This window comes from Salvelinus namaycush, chromosome 31 (genome assembly GCF_016432855.1).
Source record: "Salvelinus namaycush isolate Seneca chromosome 31, SaNama_1.0, whole genome shotgun sequence".
NCBI classification, from domain to species: Eukaryota; Metazoa; Chordata; class Actinopteri; order Salmoniformes; family Salmonidae; genus Salvelinus; species Salvelinus namaycush.
Genome location: NC_052337.1, coordinates 37,682,694 through 37,699,797, shown reverse-complemented (window position 1 = coordinate 37,699,797; position 17,104 = coordinate 37,682,694). Strand labels below are relative to the sequence as shown.

General features: G+C 42.0%; 1 protein-coding gene across 1 annotated transcript; it reads right to left on the bottom strand.

Moving 5' to 3' along the window:
* Nucleotides 1–2,209: 2,209 nt before the first annotated feature.
* On the bottom strand, nucleotides 2,210–16,389 carry LOC120026362 (sodium/glucose cotransporter 1-like). Its single transcript, XM_038971202.1, has 14 exons — nucleotides 16,195–16,389; nucleotides 14,822–14,893; nucleotides 14,167–14,271; nucleotides 12,354–12,413; nucleotides 12,126–12,230; nucleotides 11,086–11,191; nucleotides 9,247–9,327; nucleotides 8,236–8,447; nucleotides 7,544–7,787; nucleotides 6,173–6,323; nucleotides 5,868–6,036; nucleotides 5,235–5,450; nucleotides 4,979–5,084; nucleotides 2,210–4,860 (listed from the first exon to the last, which is right to left on the bottom strand). The coding sequence occupies exons 1-14, from the start codon at nucleotides 16,324–16,326 to the stop codon at nucleotides 4,646–4,648; spliced, it is 1,974 nt and encodes a 657-aa protein (XP_038827130.1). The 5' UTR covers nucleotides 16,327–16,389; the 3' UTR covers nucleotides 2,210–4,645.
* Between the last annotated feature and the right edge of the window lie 715 nt (nucleotides 16,390–17,104).

Below are 17,104 nucleotides of genomic sequence, written 5' to 3'. Positions count from 1 at the left end.
ATATTAATCCATCACACACAAACAAAAACATATTCTCGGTACACAGGCCAGGCACACAGGAAATACAGGAAGCTGCTAACAAATAGATCTGATCTGCAGAGTGCAGCACTAAACATAAATCCAATAAACAAATTCATTAAAATATGGAATATTTAACAACACAACACCCATGAATCATACTGCATCACATTACAGCCCAACATACTATAATGAGCCTCACAGTTCATATAGGAAAAACAGATGACATAGTAAAATTAGCATTATATCTGCATTATTCAAAACAACATAGAAATGTTGAATACTCATGGTGAGATTTCACTGAAACGCAGTATCACAGAAACATGGGATATTCATGTCATTAGCTCGCTTTCACAAACACAAAGTGTCAGACACTTAAAAGCAGTGTCCCTGTCTGGCCGTCATGCCATAGCCTCAGCCATCACAGACTAGCATTACGTAACAAGGATTTTAATCAGTTTCCCATCTCCACAGGCCTGCATGTTGACCTATAAATAATCCTCAACTCGGATTGAAAAGATGATCTATGAAAGAATATCTGTGTGTGCTTCTGTATAACCCACACATTGAGAAAACGTTCCATTGAAGTTGCTTGATTCTTTATACTTTGACTATAAAAGAGATATCTGTGTCTCTCTCTACACACATGTATTGTATGAGCTAGATACAGTAAGTGGCCTAATAACCTAATGTGTTTTTCAGTGTGTTAAAGGAATACCTCACGATTTTTCCCCAGAGTCAGATAAACTTTTTATTACCATTTTTATGTCTCTGCATCCAGTATGAAGGAAGTTAAAGGTAGTTCCGCGAGCCAATGCTACCGTTAGCAGAATGACTTGAAGTCTATGGTATCTACTAGCATGCTAGCAGTTACCATAGACTTCCAGTTATTCCTCTGCCGCTAGTTAGCAACTTCCTTCAAACTGCACGCAGAGACATAACAATGGTATCCACTTGGGAAGTATACTCTGGGGAAGTAGATAAAGAGCTTCATTGCCAAAATCCCGATGTATCCCTTTAACAGTCTGAAAAACAAATTAGGTTATCTTTATGATGATGTTATGTTATTATTAGAATTGTTATTATTATTATGTTATTAGTGTTATTATGATGAAATAGGGATGGAAATCCACTTCATGCCAGGGGGAGAGTGTTACATAGTAAGAAAGATAGAGAGACTGTGTGTGTGTGTGTGTGTGTGTGTGTGTGTGTGTGTGTGTGTGTGTGTGTGTGTGTGTGTGTGTGTGTGTGTGTGTGTGTGTGTGTGTGTGTGTGTGTGTGTGTGTGTGTGTGTGAGAGAGAGAGAGAGAAACTTCCAAAGCCATCACCTACAGAGAAATGAACCTGGAGAATAACCCCCTAAGCAAGCTAGTCCTGGGGCTCTGTTCACAAACAGAGCCCCAGGACAGCAGCACAATTAGACCCAACCAAATCATGAGGAAACAAAAAGATAATTACTTGACGCATTGGAAAGAATTTACAAAAAAACAGCGCAAGCTGGGATGCCATTTGGCTCTAAACAGAGAGTACATAGTGGCAGAATACCTGACCACTGTGACTAACCCAAAATGAAGGAAATCTTTGACTATGTACAGACTCAGTGAACATAGCCTTGCTATTGAGAAAGGTCGCCGAAGGCAGACATGGCTCTCAAGAGAAGACTGGCTATGTGCACACTGCCCACAAAATGAGCTGCACTTCTCAACCTCCTACCAAATGTATGACCATATTACACAGACCCACAAAGAATTCGAAAACGAATCCATTTGAAATGTCTTTATTATTTTGGAGCTTTTGTGAGTGTAATGTTTACTATAAAATTTTTAATGTTAACTTCACTGCTGTTTATTATCTATTTAACTTGCTTTGGCAATGTAAACATATGCTTCCCATGCCAATAAAGCCCCTGAGAGAGAGAGAGAGAGAGAGAGAGAGAGAGAGAGAGAGAGAGAGAGAGAGAGAGAGAGAGAGAGAGAGAGAGAGAGAGAGAGAGAGAGAGAGAGAGAGAGAGAGAGAGAGAGAGAGAGAGAGAGAGAGAGAGAGAGAGAGAGAGAGAGAGAGAGAGAGAGAGAGAGAGAGAGAGAGAGAGAGAGAGAGAGAGAGAGAGAGAGAGAGAGAGAGAGAGAGAGAGAGAGAGAGAGAGAGAGAGAGAGAGAGAGAGAGAAAATAATACAATTCATATGTGGATGTTTTGAGACGAGAGACAGATGCTTCTAAGATGGCAGTGTGTTAGAGGGACTGGGATAGCACCAACATGGGATAGCACCAACAGGCAGAGTTTTCTGTGTTCTTTTACAATTACGCCAGGATTCAATCCAAAATCTCACTATAGCACACTTGATGTTGAAGGGTTATGGTTGCGCTCAGCATTACAGCTGTAGGACACTATAATACCATTCTAGGGTTAGGGTTAGATGCAATATAAGGCAAGTGACTTCAGTGACTAATTCCTCTGAATACTCCAGGCCGCAGCGTCATACTATTTGTCAGACATAGAAATCTGAAACTGTTTAGGTCTACTGTGCGTTGGGGTGGGCTTGGTGTGGGGTTTGGGGCGTCCGTTGGTGGCTTTTGAGCATTTATTTGGAATCCTCATGTCTTAAAGGTACACTCAGCAAAATCATGTTGCCACGAGCGGCACCGGAGATATTGAGATGAGCAAGATGCAAGACTTCGCTCTCACATAGTCACACACAGTATCTGCTCACGTGCACGGGTTCGCGTCACGCTGTTCACAGCGTCGTAGCCAGGGCACCAGAACAGCGGAGAAGTTGAGCCTCACGCTTCAATTGTTGCAGAAATTGACACACTATGCTGTTTACTTTCTGCATCTACGTCATATCGCTGAGTCTACCTTCAATCAATGTTAGGAAGAGGTTTGGTCCAAATCGGATGTTGGGTGCTATATTTATTCAATATTATATGAATCCTATAAATTAAAATGGCCAATTTGGGTGCAATCCATAGAGTTCAAATTGTCTTTCAACAAAATAATCTGTTTCTAACTGCAGAAACCATTTTAGAACAATCTGCGAGGGTGGGTGTCATGGCTTGCTGAAATGACATGGAACAACCCTAATACCATTCTAGGGTTAGGGTACACTACTTGTAACAGGTATACTTAGGGCTCTATTCAATCTGTACAGTTGAAGCGTTTCAGATTGTGTGATAGAAATGTAAAGGTCATTTCTGATTGAACGGACATATGCAACGGTTCACTGTGAATGCAGTCTGTTCTAATGCGGGAACATTTCCTTTAAATTTCAATCACGCTGTTAAAATGAACGTCCACGATGCGGATTGAATAGAGCCCATACACCAAAAGAGTGTAAACCACCCCATGTGGCTGTGATATTTTACATTCTTGGTCCTCCAGATGCACTTACTGTTATGACAGGCAGGGGGCAGTAAAGAAAAGCATGGCTCGGGGGTGTGTGTGGGTGTGTGTGCGTGCGTGCGTGCGTGCGTGCGTGCGTGAGTGAAGTGGGTTATTACTCCAGTACCATGAGGAAATGTACTGCTCCTTCCATCTTTGAGATATCATTCATTAACACATAGCAAAGCAAAATGACAGCTAGAGGAAAGAGGAAACATGGCACCACTTTTGACCTTTGATCGCCAGGCTCCATTCACCGTAGTCAGTCAGAGATTGAATGTGTGATAATGAGTTTGTGAGTCCATCCCTCATCTCTGAAAAATAGGGTAGTTCTCAACCTTTTTCGAACTAAGGTAGAATACTTTATTAATTCAGTAAAAGAAAGCTACCAGATACATGTCATACGTGTTCAATAGGTATATGTGTTGTATTGGCTTTTTTCCTCTTATTGCCAACAACATTTGATGTGTCAATGCCTTAAAATCCACTGGCTGTACAGTGTTATCTTGGTAATGATACTCCTCAAATCTTAAATTATGCAAGTTTATTCCTACTGCAGCCCCACCTGGTGTTTGTAATATAACAAACTAAAGTAACTTCAAGAAGGGCAGAAAGTTCAAAGTGAACGTTCAGGTATGGAGCTAGGCCAGTCGCTCAGGTATGGAGCTAGGCCAGTCGTTCAGGTATGGAGCTAGGCCAGTCGTTCAGGTATGGAGCTAGGCCAGTCGTTCAGGTATGGAGCTAGGCCAGTCGTCCAGGTATGGAGCTAGGCCAGTCGTCCAGGTATGGAGCTAGGCCAGTCGTTCAGGTATGGAGCTAGGCCAGTCGTTCAGGTATGGAGCTAGGCCAGTCGTCCAGGTATGGAGCTAGGCCAGTCGTCCAGGTATGGAGCTAGGCCAGTCGTTCAGGTATGGAGCTAGGCCAGTCGTTCAGGTATGGAGCTAGGCCAGTCGTTCAGGTATGGAGCTAGGCCAGTCGTTCAGGTATGGAGCTAGGCCAGTCGTTCAGGTATGGAGCTAGGTAAGGCGTTCGTAGCATTAGCCACGTGGCGGGGGTGTGGAGATTACAGAGTTAAGAGGTTAAGAGCGACCTGTACAGATGATGGATAGAGGGAGGGAGTGTAAGAGAGGTGGCAATTTACAGTGCATTGTGGGCGTGTGAGTCTGGGGCGATTTCAGGGTTGAAAGAGGAGGCTACTCAAGTTTATGGTTAGACAGTCCAGGGCAGTGGAGGTCCAGTATGAGGAGATGTTTAACCGTAGAAGCCGTGCAAGAAAACACAGACGCACAGGAGGATGATGGCGTTGGCATTGACCACGTTCCTCCACAGGGGTTTCTCTGAGGTATCTGTGAGTTTCCTCTGCAGCTCAGCCTGCTCCTCAGCACTCAGCTTGGGAGCATTCGATTTCTCCAAGCCACAGAAGCTCAACACTGCCTTCTTAAAACAGCCTGGCTCCTCTGTGGGCTCTGCACAGACACACAAACACAGGGATGAGGAAACAGTGTGTGGTTGTAAATGTGAGAAATAAAATCTGTATGTGTGTCATGGAGTAACAGATAGAGATTGAAGAGAGACCTCTCTTACCTTCAATATCCACAAAGGTAGGTTCTTGATTTTCTTTCCAATTGTCTAGCTCCAGATCCACCCTCTCCTCTGTGCTGTTCCTCAGCTGCCAGCACAAGCGGTGCAACTGGAGATGGAGGGAGGAAGAGGCACGGGACAAACACATGGGGAGAAAATAATTTAGAGATAGCAGAGAGACTGCGTTTTTATTCAATTAACATTCACGGATGGAAGAATAACTAAAAAAGTTAGACTATTGGGGGCAGTTGTAACTTACATGTTTGTCGTCGATGGGTTTGGTCATGAGGGAGATGCTGACTATCAGCAGGCAGGAGATACAGAACAGAATAATGGAGAAGTAGAGGTAGTGGACCCCACAGATGATCACTGGACAGTTAGTGGGGGTCACACAGCTTCCTGTCCCATAGGCAAACTCACTGATCATCCTGGTTAAGCCAATAGCCAGGCCTATCGTAAGGCCATAGAACACACCCTGAAAGTGGGGGGGGGTCTGTGACTCAACACATTTTCATGGTTCACTTCCAATTGCACAAACATCACGAATAACACAAACAAGGCAGTAAATGGTGAAAGTGGTAACCAGGGTCCTTTGAGCCTAGCCAGCAGAGTTCAGATAAACTACTTAAGCAATAAGGCCCGAGGGGCATGTGATATATGGCCAATATACCACGGCTAAGGGCTGTCGTTTTGCACGACTCAACCGGAGTGCCTGGATACGGCCCTTAGCTGTGGTATATTGACCATATGTGGTATATTGACCATATACCACAAACGCCTCAGGTACCTTATTGCTTAATTATACAACCGGTTAAATTAACCAGTTCAAACCATAAGTAGCTCAATGAAACTAGTTTATATCACAGTGACTTTGGTTAAGTTAGAGACTCACCGGCTCATTGATGCGCTTACAGAAGATGGCGAGCATGAAGGTGGCGGCGATGGGCGGGGTCAGGTAGCTGGTGATGGACTGGATGTAGTCAAAGAGCTGGCCGCTCTGAGCAGACTGGACCACAGGGATCCACGCTATACTCACCCCGATCAGAACCAGGATAAACACCCTACACAGCCAAGAATAATACATAAATATTACCCATTTATCTAAATGCAAACATACACAAGCACAAACATATACACGTGTATTAAAGCAAGTGAAGTCCAAAGAACTCGAGCAGGCTGAGCTGTGTGTTACTGTACCTCCCAGCGATCATGAGTTCCTTCTCGGAGGCGGAGCTGCGTATCTTGGTGTAAATGTCCATCGTGAACAGGGTGCTGGCACTGTTGAAGATGGAGGTCAGGGAGCTCATCAGAGACGCCATCATCACCGACAGCATCAGGCCTCGCAGACCTGCAGGAGAGAGGGGAGGATGGGAGGAGAGGGCAGGGAGGGGGGGATGCAAAGGAGAACAGGAATGGAGGGAATGCGGATTAGGATAGGTGTGGAAAAGAGAAAAGAGAAGGAATGAAGCGATGAACAAATGTGATGGTTGATTGTATTGGCAGCAACAACTGTTTTCCTGGAATAAGGAGTAGTACTTATTGAATCCACTATTTGTAGCAGTAGTAACATAGTCCCTGTGCAGTGCGGTGCCAGGACAACAACCTCTCCCTCAACGTGAGCAAGACAAAGGAGCTGATCGTGGACTGCAGCCGAACACGCCCCCATTCTCATCGACAGGGCTGAAGTGGAGCAGGTCGAGAGTTTCAAGTTCCTTGGTGTCCACATCACCATCAAACTATCATGGTCCAAACACACCAAGACAGTCGTGAAGAGGGCACGACAACACCTTTTCCCCCTCAGGAGGCTGAAAAGATTTGGCATGGATCCCCAGATCCTCAAAAAGTTATTTAGCTGCACCATCGAGAGCATCCTGACCGGTTGCATCACCTCCTGGTATGGCAACTGCTCGTTATCTAACTGTAAGGCGCTATAGCGGGTAGAGCGTATGGCCCAGCACATCACCGGGGCCAAGTTTCCTGCCTTCCAGGACCTATATACTAGGAGTGTCAGAGGAAGGCCCTAATTTATTTATTTTTTGTGAAAGTCATAGACTGTTCTCTCCGCTACCGCACGGCAAGCGGTACCGGAGTGCAAAGTCTAGGTCCAAAAGGCTCCTTAACAGCTTCTACCCCCAAGCCATAAGACTGCTGAACAAATAATAAAATGTCCACCTGGACTATCTACATTGACACCCCCCCCCCCCCCCCCCCCCTTTGTTTTTACACTGCTGCTACTCACTGTTTATTTTCTATGCATAGTCACTTTACCCCTACCTACATGTACAAATGACCTCGACTAACCTGACTCGGTAACGGTACCCCCTGTACATAGCCTCGGTATTGTTATTTTATTGTGTTACTTAATATTACCTTTTTTTACCTTAGTTTATTTCGTAAATATTTTCTTAACTCTATTTCTTGAACTACATTGTTGGTTAAGGGCTTGTAAGTAAGCATTTCACGGTACGGTTGTATCCGGCACATGTGACAAATACAATTTCATTTAATTTGATAGTGGTGCTAGGTCTGTCATTGTTACTAGATGGACTAGTATCTTCTGTTACCCACCATTTGGCATGAGGTCCACCACCAGTTTGGGATAAGCAATGTTGGTGCAGCCAACACTGGCCCCACAGTACCTCAGACACTCCTCTGGTTCCACGCACGCCACCTCGTCTGGGTAGAGGATTCGGCTGATCATGCCAGGGAAGACCATGAGGAACATGGGCAGCAGCTTCAGGTAGCCACACAGGATACAGCCAGCCTTGACATGGGAAAGATTCTTGGCAGATAGACAGCGCTGGACAATCACCTAGGTGACAGGAGAGATAAAAGGCCTCCAGTGACTAAAGAGGTGATGGATTAAGTTTTCATGGTCAAAACATAAGTATGGTGCCTCTGTATTGCTTGAATATGTCAATATCAAGAGTAGAGGGGAATGAAAGGGGTTTGAAGTGAAATGCACTCATCATTCCTTCCATGCACCATACAACCACAGATCTTCTGACAGGTACAAATGTGTGTGCAGCTTTTCTAGCGGAAATAGTCTTATTTAATAAGTCTGTGAGAAGGAAGTGCATTTGGGTCTAACTAAAAGCATGCTTCTCTTCATAAGGCAGCCACTTAAGCTAAGACAAGCTGAGAGCTGTTTGGAAAGAGTGGCCATGGTAATGATACACACATTAGTGTGTGTGTGTGTGTGTGCATGTAACTGAGGGAGGGTGTTAGACTTATTCATTCCCTACGGAGCAGTAGGCTACCTGATCAGTGCACCAGTACCAGGTGGCCTGGACAGTGAGGCCAAACACCAGGCCTGGCCAGGGCAGGTCCCCTGTCACCGCGTCCCTGAAGATGTGGAAGGAGTCAGGCCGAGGGGTGTAGCAGCTCTCACTGATGTTGACCCCAGTCAGAGTGGGTATGGCCTCCATGTAGCGCGTCTGGAAGTTCTCATAACCTCCCACCTCATTGAAGGCTGGGGAGACAGACAGAAGAGGGTTGGGAAAGAGGGATGAGAGAGGTTGGAGGAATTGGAAAAAGAGAATAAATCAAGGAAATGATCCTCTGTAGAAAGGGGGAAGGAGAAAAAGGAATGCATGGAGGAAGGGAATAAAGAAGGGAGGACAAAGAAGAAGAGATATAGAGTTTTAGGAAAAGGAAAAGAGGCAATGAATAAATACATTACCATAACCCATGAGGGTGAATAAATACATTACCATAACCCATGAGGGTGAATAAATACATTACCATAACCCATGAGGGTGAATAAATACATTACCATAACCCATGAGGGTGAATAAATACATTACCATAACCCATGAGGGTGAATAAATACATTACCGTAAACCATGAGGGTGAATAAATACATTACTGTAACCCATGAGGGTGAATAAATACATTACTATAACCCATGAGGGTGAAGAAATACATTACCATAACCCATGAGGGTGAAGAAATACATTACCATAACCCATGAGGGTGAAGAAATACATTACCATAACCCATGAGGATGAATAAATACATTACCATAACCCATGAGGATGAATAAATACATTACCATAACCCATGAGGGTGAATAAATACATTACCATAACCCATGAGGATGAATAAATACATTACCATAACCCATGAGGATGAATAAATACATTACCATAACCCATGAGGATGAATAAATACATTACCATAACCCATGAGGGTGAATAAATACATTACCATAACCCATGAGGATGAATAAATACATTACCATAACCCATGAGGATGAATAAATACATTACCATAACCCATGAGGATGAAAGATCCCACGACCATGATGATGGTCTGCAATGTGTCTGTGTAGATCACTGCAGCCAGTCCACCTGAAGCAGAGTGCACATGGTGAGAGTCAGCACAACACAATCCCACTCATTACTCACACAGGGTTACAGTCAATGACTAATCTGTGGAAAACCCCTGTAGTACTCATTTACACTGTAGACGTGATGTTTATTTTTTACTTTAATGATTGCCCTTGGTCAAAAAGGATAGCCTGTTAGTGGTCCAGTTGTTCGTTTGATGTTTGTCTATCATATAGACTCTATAACTCCCTCAGTAGTTGTGTACGGTATATGAATATACATGTAGGTCATTGATATTCATTTGAGCACAATGGTAATAGAGAAGATACGGTGGCCTACATACATTTGTGTGGGGCTGCCTTACAGACTGAAAATCAAGCCCTAGCAAAGAATAACAGTACACACAACGTTTGCTGTTGACTGCACCTCGAAAGCATCGATGTGTCACATGTGCATGACAGTATTTGATGCTGTGAGTCACTCTATTTTCAGCAGTTAACTCACCTTCATGTATGATATTTACAAAACCTATACTAAACTCCACTACATGTTTATATGAGCATTATGGAAACCTAATCCTATACAGAGATTTTTTTAAATATTTAACCCTTAATTAACTAGGCAATTTACAATGACGGCCTACCCCGGCCAAACCGGAACCCGGACAACGCTGGGCCAATTGTGCGCCGCCCTATGGGACTCTCAATCACGGTCGGTTGTGATACAGCCTGGAATTGAACCAGGGTCTGTAGGGATGCCTCTAGCACTGAGATGCAGTGTCTTAAACTGCTGCGCCACTCAGGAGACAGTCTAGACTAATCTACATTACATGTTTATATGAGTATTATGGAAACCCAATCCTATACAGAGACAGTGTTGCGTTACTGACCTTGCTGATGGCCTGTCAGTGAACTAAAGTCCTGGAATTAATGCATCATTACAGAGGTGAACAACAAGGTTTTATCAGGGAGTATGGGTAATTACGCATGTGGTACAGGAGATAAACAGCCTTGGAGGAAGGCATTTGTGCCGTCAGACATAGTCTGCTATTAAGACTCAAATACAACAATACAGGATGGACTTTACTCCACTCTGCCATGGTTACAGATAAGAACTCCATATTGGTTTAAATGGACATAGTCGATATAGGGCTCCTCTCAGTGAAGGAGTTATATATCGCTGCTATACACTAAGTGCACAAAACATTAGGAACACCTTCCTAATATTGAGATGCACCCCCCTTTGCCCTCAGAACAGCCTCAATTCGATGTGGCATGGACTCTACAATGTGTGGAAAGCATTCTACAGTGATGCTGGCACATGTTGACTCCAATGATTCCCACAGTTTGGTCAAGTTGGCTGGATGTCCTTTGGGTGGTGGACCATTCTTGATACACACAGGAATCTGTTGAGCGTGAAAAACCCAGCAGCGTTGCAGTTCTTGACACACATTTAAACTGGTCCACCTGGCACCTACTACCATACTCCGTTCAAAGGCACTTAAATATTTTGTCTTGCCCATTCACCCTCTGAATGGCACACATACACAATCCATGTCTCACTTGTCTCAAGGCTTAAAAATCCTTCCTTAACCTGTCTCCTCCCCTTCATCTATACTGATTGAAGTGGATTTAACAAGTGACATCAATAAGGGATCATAGCTTTCACCTGAATTCACCTGGTCAGTCTGTCATGGAAAGTGCATGTTTTGTACACTCAGTGTATATCGCTGCTATATACAGTTATGTAGTGTAAAGTTGAGAGTATGTATTAATATACCTGTGACGGTGTATAGAGCAGTGATACTTAGCAGGAGAACCACAGCAAGGTAGATGTTAAGCCCCAGAGCCTGGTTAATAAAGATGGCTCCAGAAAACATATCTGCCTGAGAGAGAGGAAGAGAGATTGAGAGAGAGAGAGAGTGAGAGAGAGAGAAAGAGAGAGAGAGAGAGAGAGAGAGAGAGAGAGAGAGAGAGAGAGAGAGAGAGAGAGAGAGAGAGAGAGAGAGAGAGAGAAAGAGAGAGAGAGAGAGAGAGAGAGAGAGAGAGAGAGAGAGAGAGAGAGAGAGAAAGTGAGAGAGAGAGGGGATTAACGACAAAGGAAGGGCTTCTATATGGCTAGCACACGATTTTGGATGAAAAAAAAATTCAATACAATAACTGTCGTAAACAAACAGCTGACTGAAGACCAGATGGCCGAGCATTCGTGAAGTTGAGTCTGTTTCTACGTACATAAATTAACATGGACTTTTAACAACGTGATGAAACTTTGTTGCCCCTTGCTGAAACAAGCAATAAAACTGTCCTTCTTTAGACTAGTTGAGTATCTGGGACATCAGCATTTGTGGGTTCGATTACAGGTTCAAAATGGCCAGAAACAAAGAACTTTCTTCTGAAACTTGTCAGTCTATTCTTGTCCTGAGAAATGAAGGCTATTCCATGTGAGAAATTGCCAAGAAACTGAAGATCTGGTACAACGCTGTGTACTACTCCCTTCACAGAACAGCACAAACTGGTTCTAACCAGAATAGAAAGAGGAGTGGGAGGCCCCGGTGCACAACTGAGCAAGAGGACAAGTACATTAGATTGTCTAGTTTGAGAAACAGACGCCTCACAAGTCCTCAACTGGCAGCTTCATTAAATATTACCCGCAAAACCGTTTATTTTAATGGACATAAAAATTTGCTTTTCTTTCAAAAACAAGGACATTTCTAAGTGACCCCAAACTTTTGAACGGTAGTGTATATATACAGTGTACCTAGTTGTTTTTATGGACTGACCATCAGTAATATACAATGAACAGTGATATGAGTGACTCACTGAGATCTTAGTGAAGACATAGAGGAAGAGTGAGAGCACTGAGAGATAGATGCGGATGCGCTGGCCTCCGAACCGCTTCCTCAAGTACTCTGGCATGGTCACCACCTAAACACATCCAGTAGACATGACTACATTGTGGAATAGCACTTGATTATATGCTACAGAAATGTAAGAAATTGCATGGTATAATGGTAATTACACTGTAATAGCAAAAAAGGTTGTTCTCACCCCAGCTTTGATGTAAATGGGAACAAAGAGCCATCCAAGAATGACCACCACCACAAGGGCCTGAAAACACACATCCTATGGGCTCAGATGGGGAATTTATGAAATGACAGATTTTTTACTTTTTACTAGAAGTGTTACTACTTTCGCCCACTGCTGTTCTCTAGTATCGGTCATATAGTGACATTTAACCTACAGGCTTATCAGCCCCAATATAGATAATAAACTATATTATGTAAAAAAAATATGTAAAAACAATTGCACCTTTTATACAAATAATTGCAGAGTTCAATAGAAATAGAGATGATATGATAATAGAGATAGAGACGAGATGATAACAGAGATAGAGGAGATGATAACAGAGATAGAGATGAGATGATAACAGAGATAGAGATGAGATTAGATGATAATAGAGATAGAGATGAGATGAGATGATAATAGAGATAGAGATGAGATGATAATAGAGATGAGATGATTATAGAGATAGAGATTAGATGATAATAGAGATAGAGATGAGATGATAACAGAGATCGAGATGAGATGATAATAGAGATAGAGATGATAATAGAGATGAGATGATAACATAGATAGAGATGAGATGATAATAGAGATAGAGATTAGATGATTATAGAGATAGAGATGAGATTATAATAGAGATAGAGATGATATGATAATAGAGATAGAGATGAGATGATAACAGAGATAGAGGAGATGATAACAGAGATAGAGATGCGATGATAACAGAGATAGAGATGAGATGATAATAGAGATGAGATGAGATGATTATAGAGATAGAGATTAGATTATAATAGAGATAGAGATGAGATGATAACAGAGATCGAGATGAGATGATAATAGAGTTTGAGATGAGATGATAATTGAGATGAGATGATAACAGAGATAGAGATGAGATGATAACATAGATAGAGATGAGATGATAATAGAGATAGAGATGAGATGATTATAGAGATAGAGATGAGATTATAATAGAGATAGAGATGAGATGATAATAGAGATTGAGATGAGATGATTACAGAGATAGAGATGAGATGATAACAGAGATATAGATGAGATGATAACAGAGATAGAGATGAGATGATAATAGAGATTGAGATGAGATGATTACAGAGATAGAGATTAGATGATAACAGAGATTGAGATGATAATAGAGATTGAGATGAGATGATTACAGAGATAGAGATGAGATGATAACGGAGATAGAGATGAGATTATAATAGAGATTGAGATTAGATGGTTTACAGAGATAGGTATTAGATGATAATAGAGATAGAGATGATAACAAAGATAGAGATGAGATGATGATAGAGATAAGATGATAACAGAGATTGAGATGAGATGATAACAGAGATAGAGATGCGGTGATAATAGGGATTGAGATGAGATGATTACAGAGATAGCGATGAGATGATAACAGAGATAGAGATGAGATTATAACAGAAATAGAGATGAGATGATAACAGAGATAGAGATGAGATGATAATAGAGATAGAGATTAGGTGATAATAGAGATAGAGATGAGATGATAACAGAGATAGAGATGAGATGATAACAGAGATAGAGATGAGATGATAACAGAGATAGAGATGAGATGATAACAGAGATAGAGATAAGATGATAACAGAGATAGAGATGAGATGATAACAGAGATAGAGGAGATGATAACAGAGATAGAGATGCGATGATGATAGAGATAGAGATGAGATGAGTGATAATATCAGGTACGTTTCAGAGGTTATGATGATGTTTGCATGAGAGGTTATCATGGTATTTATTTACATTAGACGTTGCCACTCACATTCCATTCGAATCCGCCAATGGCAACTCCACCTGCAGCCGCAGTCCCTGCGATGCCAACAAAATGCCCACTGCCAATGTTGCTCGCAAAGAGGGATGCCCCAATCTGGAGAGGAAGGACAGAGGAACGTTCAGGATCAATTTATACAGAAAGTAGTTATATTCTTTCACAGTTTTGGGATATGGAAGGTCATTGAGAAGAACTTCATTCATAAAGGAACATTTACAACAACAACAGGTGGACCGTGTAAGATAACAGGGCAAAGGTTGCCAAGTACATGGTCCATGAAGGGAAATATGCAATTAAGTTAGACACCTCACATGTACTGGTACAATCAACATCAGTCATTATTGAGTAATTAGGAGCAGTCTCAAATGAAGGGCATATGATTTATGGGCTTCCAACGCATCAAGATAAAAGATTATGACCTTGATTTAAGTATGAGCTGGACACTTCCATGGAATACAGGCACGTATTAGGATAGTTCAGGAGAACAGGGTGTGTCTTTCCAAATATGGGCCAGTGTCATAAACAGTGGGCAGTAAATTAGAGCGAGTTCGATGCCTTTGAACGTAATAATGGATCAGCATTCAGGGCTCGAACCACCCAGTTTATAATATGTAATAGACTGTCCTAAGAGAAGACTTATACTCACTGGCCACCACACCATGCTTCTTCCTGCGAGGAAGAATCCACCTACGGTGGCTCGGTTTGTGCTCACCATAGCCTGCAAAGAGAGACGGGTTAATTGAGTTGTTTTGAGATACCATATTCATGTATCAGGGATCATGTTGATCAATAACCTTGTTGTTACATGATACGGTCGTTTGCACCTTTTTCAGTTATATATACAAGGTCAATATACATTTTTGTTTATATGGTGTTAATTTCACACTGATGGTTTACTACATCTTGTAAACATTGTTCGGGTCAATCATCAATCAGCACTAACCACTGGGCACACACTGGTTGAATCAAAGTTGTTTCCACATCATTTCAATGAAACTACATGTACGTTGAACCAACGAGGAATAGATGTTACTTTGACGTCTGTGCCCAGTGGGTGTGTAGTTAGTACTGTTGCGACTCTCCACAAGGCTGAAACAATATGACAAATGCAAAATTATTCCTCAGCAATTTAATTCAAACATACTTGGTGACTTGTTCTATAAATGTCTGGCAATATTATACATTTTGAGGCTGGGCATAAATTGAAGCAATCCAGGGAATTCAATGAGAGGTCAGTGCACTTGGTAATCATAGGCTACTTAACACTTGGTTTTCATAAGCTACTTGACACTTGGTATTCATAGGCTACTTGACACTTGCTATTCATAGTCTACTTGACACTTGGTAATCATAGGCTACTTGACACTGGGTATTCATAGGCTACTTGACATGTGGTATTCATAGGCTACTTGACACTTGGTTATCACAGGCTACTTGACACTTGGTATTCATAGGCTACTTGGCACTTGGTATTTATAGGCTACTTGACACTTGGTATTCATAGTCTACTTGACACTTGGTATTCATAGGCTACTTGACACTGGGTATTCATAGGCTACTTGTCATGTGATATTCATAGGCTACTTGACACTTGGTTATCACAGGCTACTTGACATACACTTGAGGAGAATTTCCGCATAATGTACCTGGCACAATGGCCCAATTGGACAATATCTGCAGCAACAAGTGTACTGCATGAGTCCAGCCATTAACCCATTAGTGATTATGTTTTTTGGAAGCCATCTGAAATACTTTGAATAGAAAGTGTAGAATATCATAATTCATATTTAATTTTTGTAAATATAAGGACATATTATCACTCAGAAGGAAACTCATCGAAACACTATCCAGATGCTTCTATTTTTTTATTAAAAAAAAAATCATATTCAGTATAGAGAAAACAACTTTTCTCCAGATTCAACTAAAACATGCTCTCTTTTCCTTTCTGAGGGATTAACTATTCACAGACACAGAGTTGTTTTAGTGTCAATGTGTCAATGGAAAGATTAAGGAACTCACCCATACTCCGACTGCCAGGACAACCAAAAAGTAGATCACAATGACGGAGATATCCGCCGGGTTGTTGAGAGCCGTGGTGCCATTGTTAGGCACACTTCTAACTAAGGACAACCCAAAATAATCCTGTGTCATTTTGTCTGTTCTGCTGCAGAGGTGACCAGAGGACAGGTGTATTGTAGAAGCCTCTCTCCTTTACTGCTGTGCTACTGACTCCTCTGTCACCTGCAATGCTACTTATGTACTACTGACCCCACAGATAGGTATGTGTGTGCACGTGAGCACGTATGTACGTGTGCGTGTGGACCAGTGGAGGCTCCTCAGAGGAGGAGGGGGAGGACTGTCCTCAACAGTGAATTTCAGAAAAATGTAAATAGTGAAACATTTAAAAAGTTATCATTTTTAGATGAAACTATACTAACTATATTCACATCACCAAATAATTGATTAAAACACACTGTTTTGCAATGAAGGTCTACAGTAGCCGCAACATCACTCTGTAGGGTAGCACCATTGTGTAGCCGGAGGACAGCTAGTTTCCATCCTCCTCTGGTTACATTGACTTCAATACAAAACCTGGGGGCTCATGGTTCTCACCCCCTTCCATAGACTTACACAGTAATTATGACAACTTCCAGAGGACCTCCTCCAAACTGTCAGAGCTCTTGCAGCAACTGACATGTTGTCCACCCAATCAAAGGATCAGAGAATGAATCTAGTACTGAAAGCATAAGCTATAGCTAGCTAGCACTGAAGTTCATAAAATGTGATGAGTAGTTGACTCAAGGAGAGAGAAAAACAATAGCTCAACAGTTTTGAACAAATTTATTTATTTAAAAATGAAGGAGAAGCAAGAGAGAGAGAGAGAGAAAGAGAGAGATTTTGTATTTTTTCATTTTCACTTACCTAGCTA

Coding starts and splice junctions, on each gene's coding strand:
- LOC120026362 (XM_038971202.1), bottom strand. CDS start 16,326: ATGACACAGGATTATTTTGGGTTGTCCTTAGTTAGAAGTGTGCCTAAC. Junction 12,414..14,166: donor TTGGCGGATTCGAATGGAAT/GTGAGTGGCAAC, acceptor GTGTGTTTTCAG/GCCCTTGTGGTGGTGGTCAT. Junction 8,448..9,246: donor TTTCATCCTCATGGGTTATG/GTAATGTATTTA, acceptor CTGTCTCCCCAG/CCTTCAATGAGGTGGGAGGT.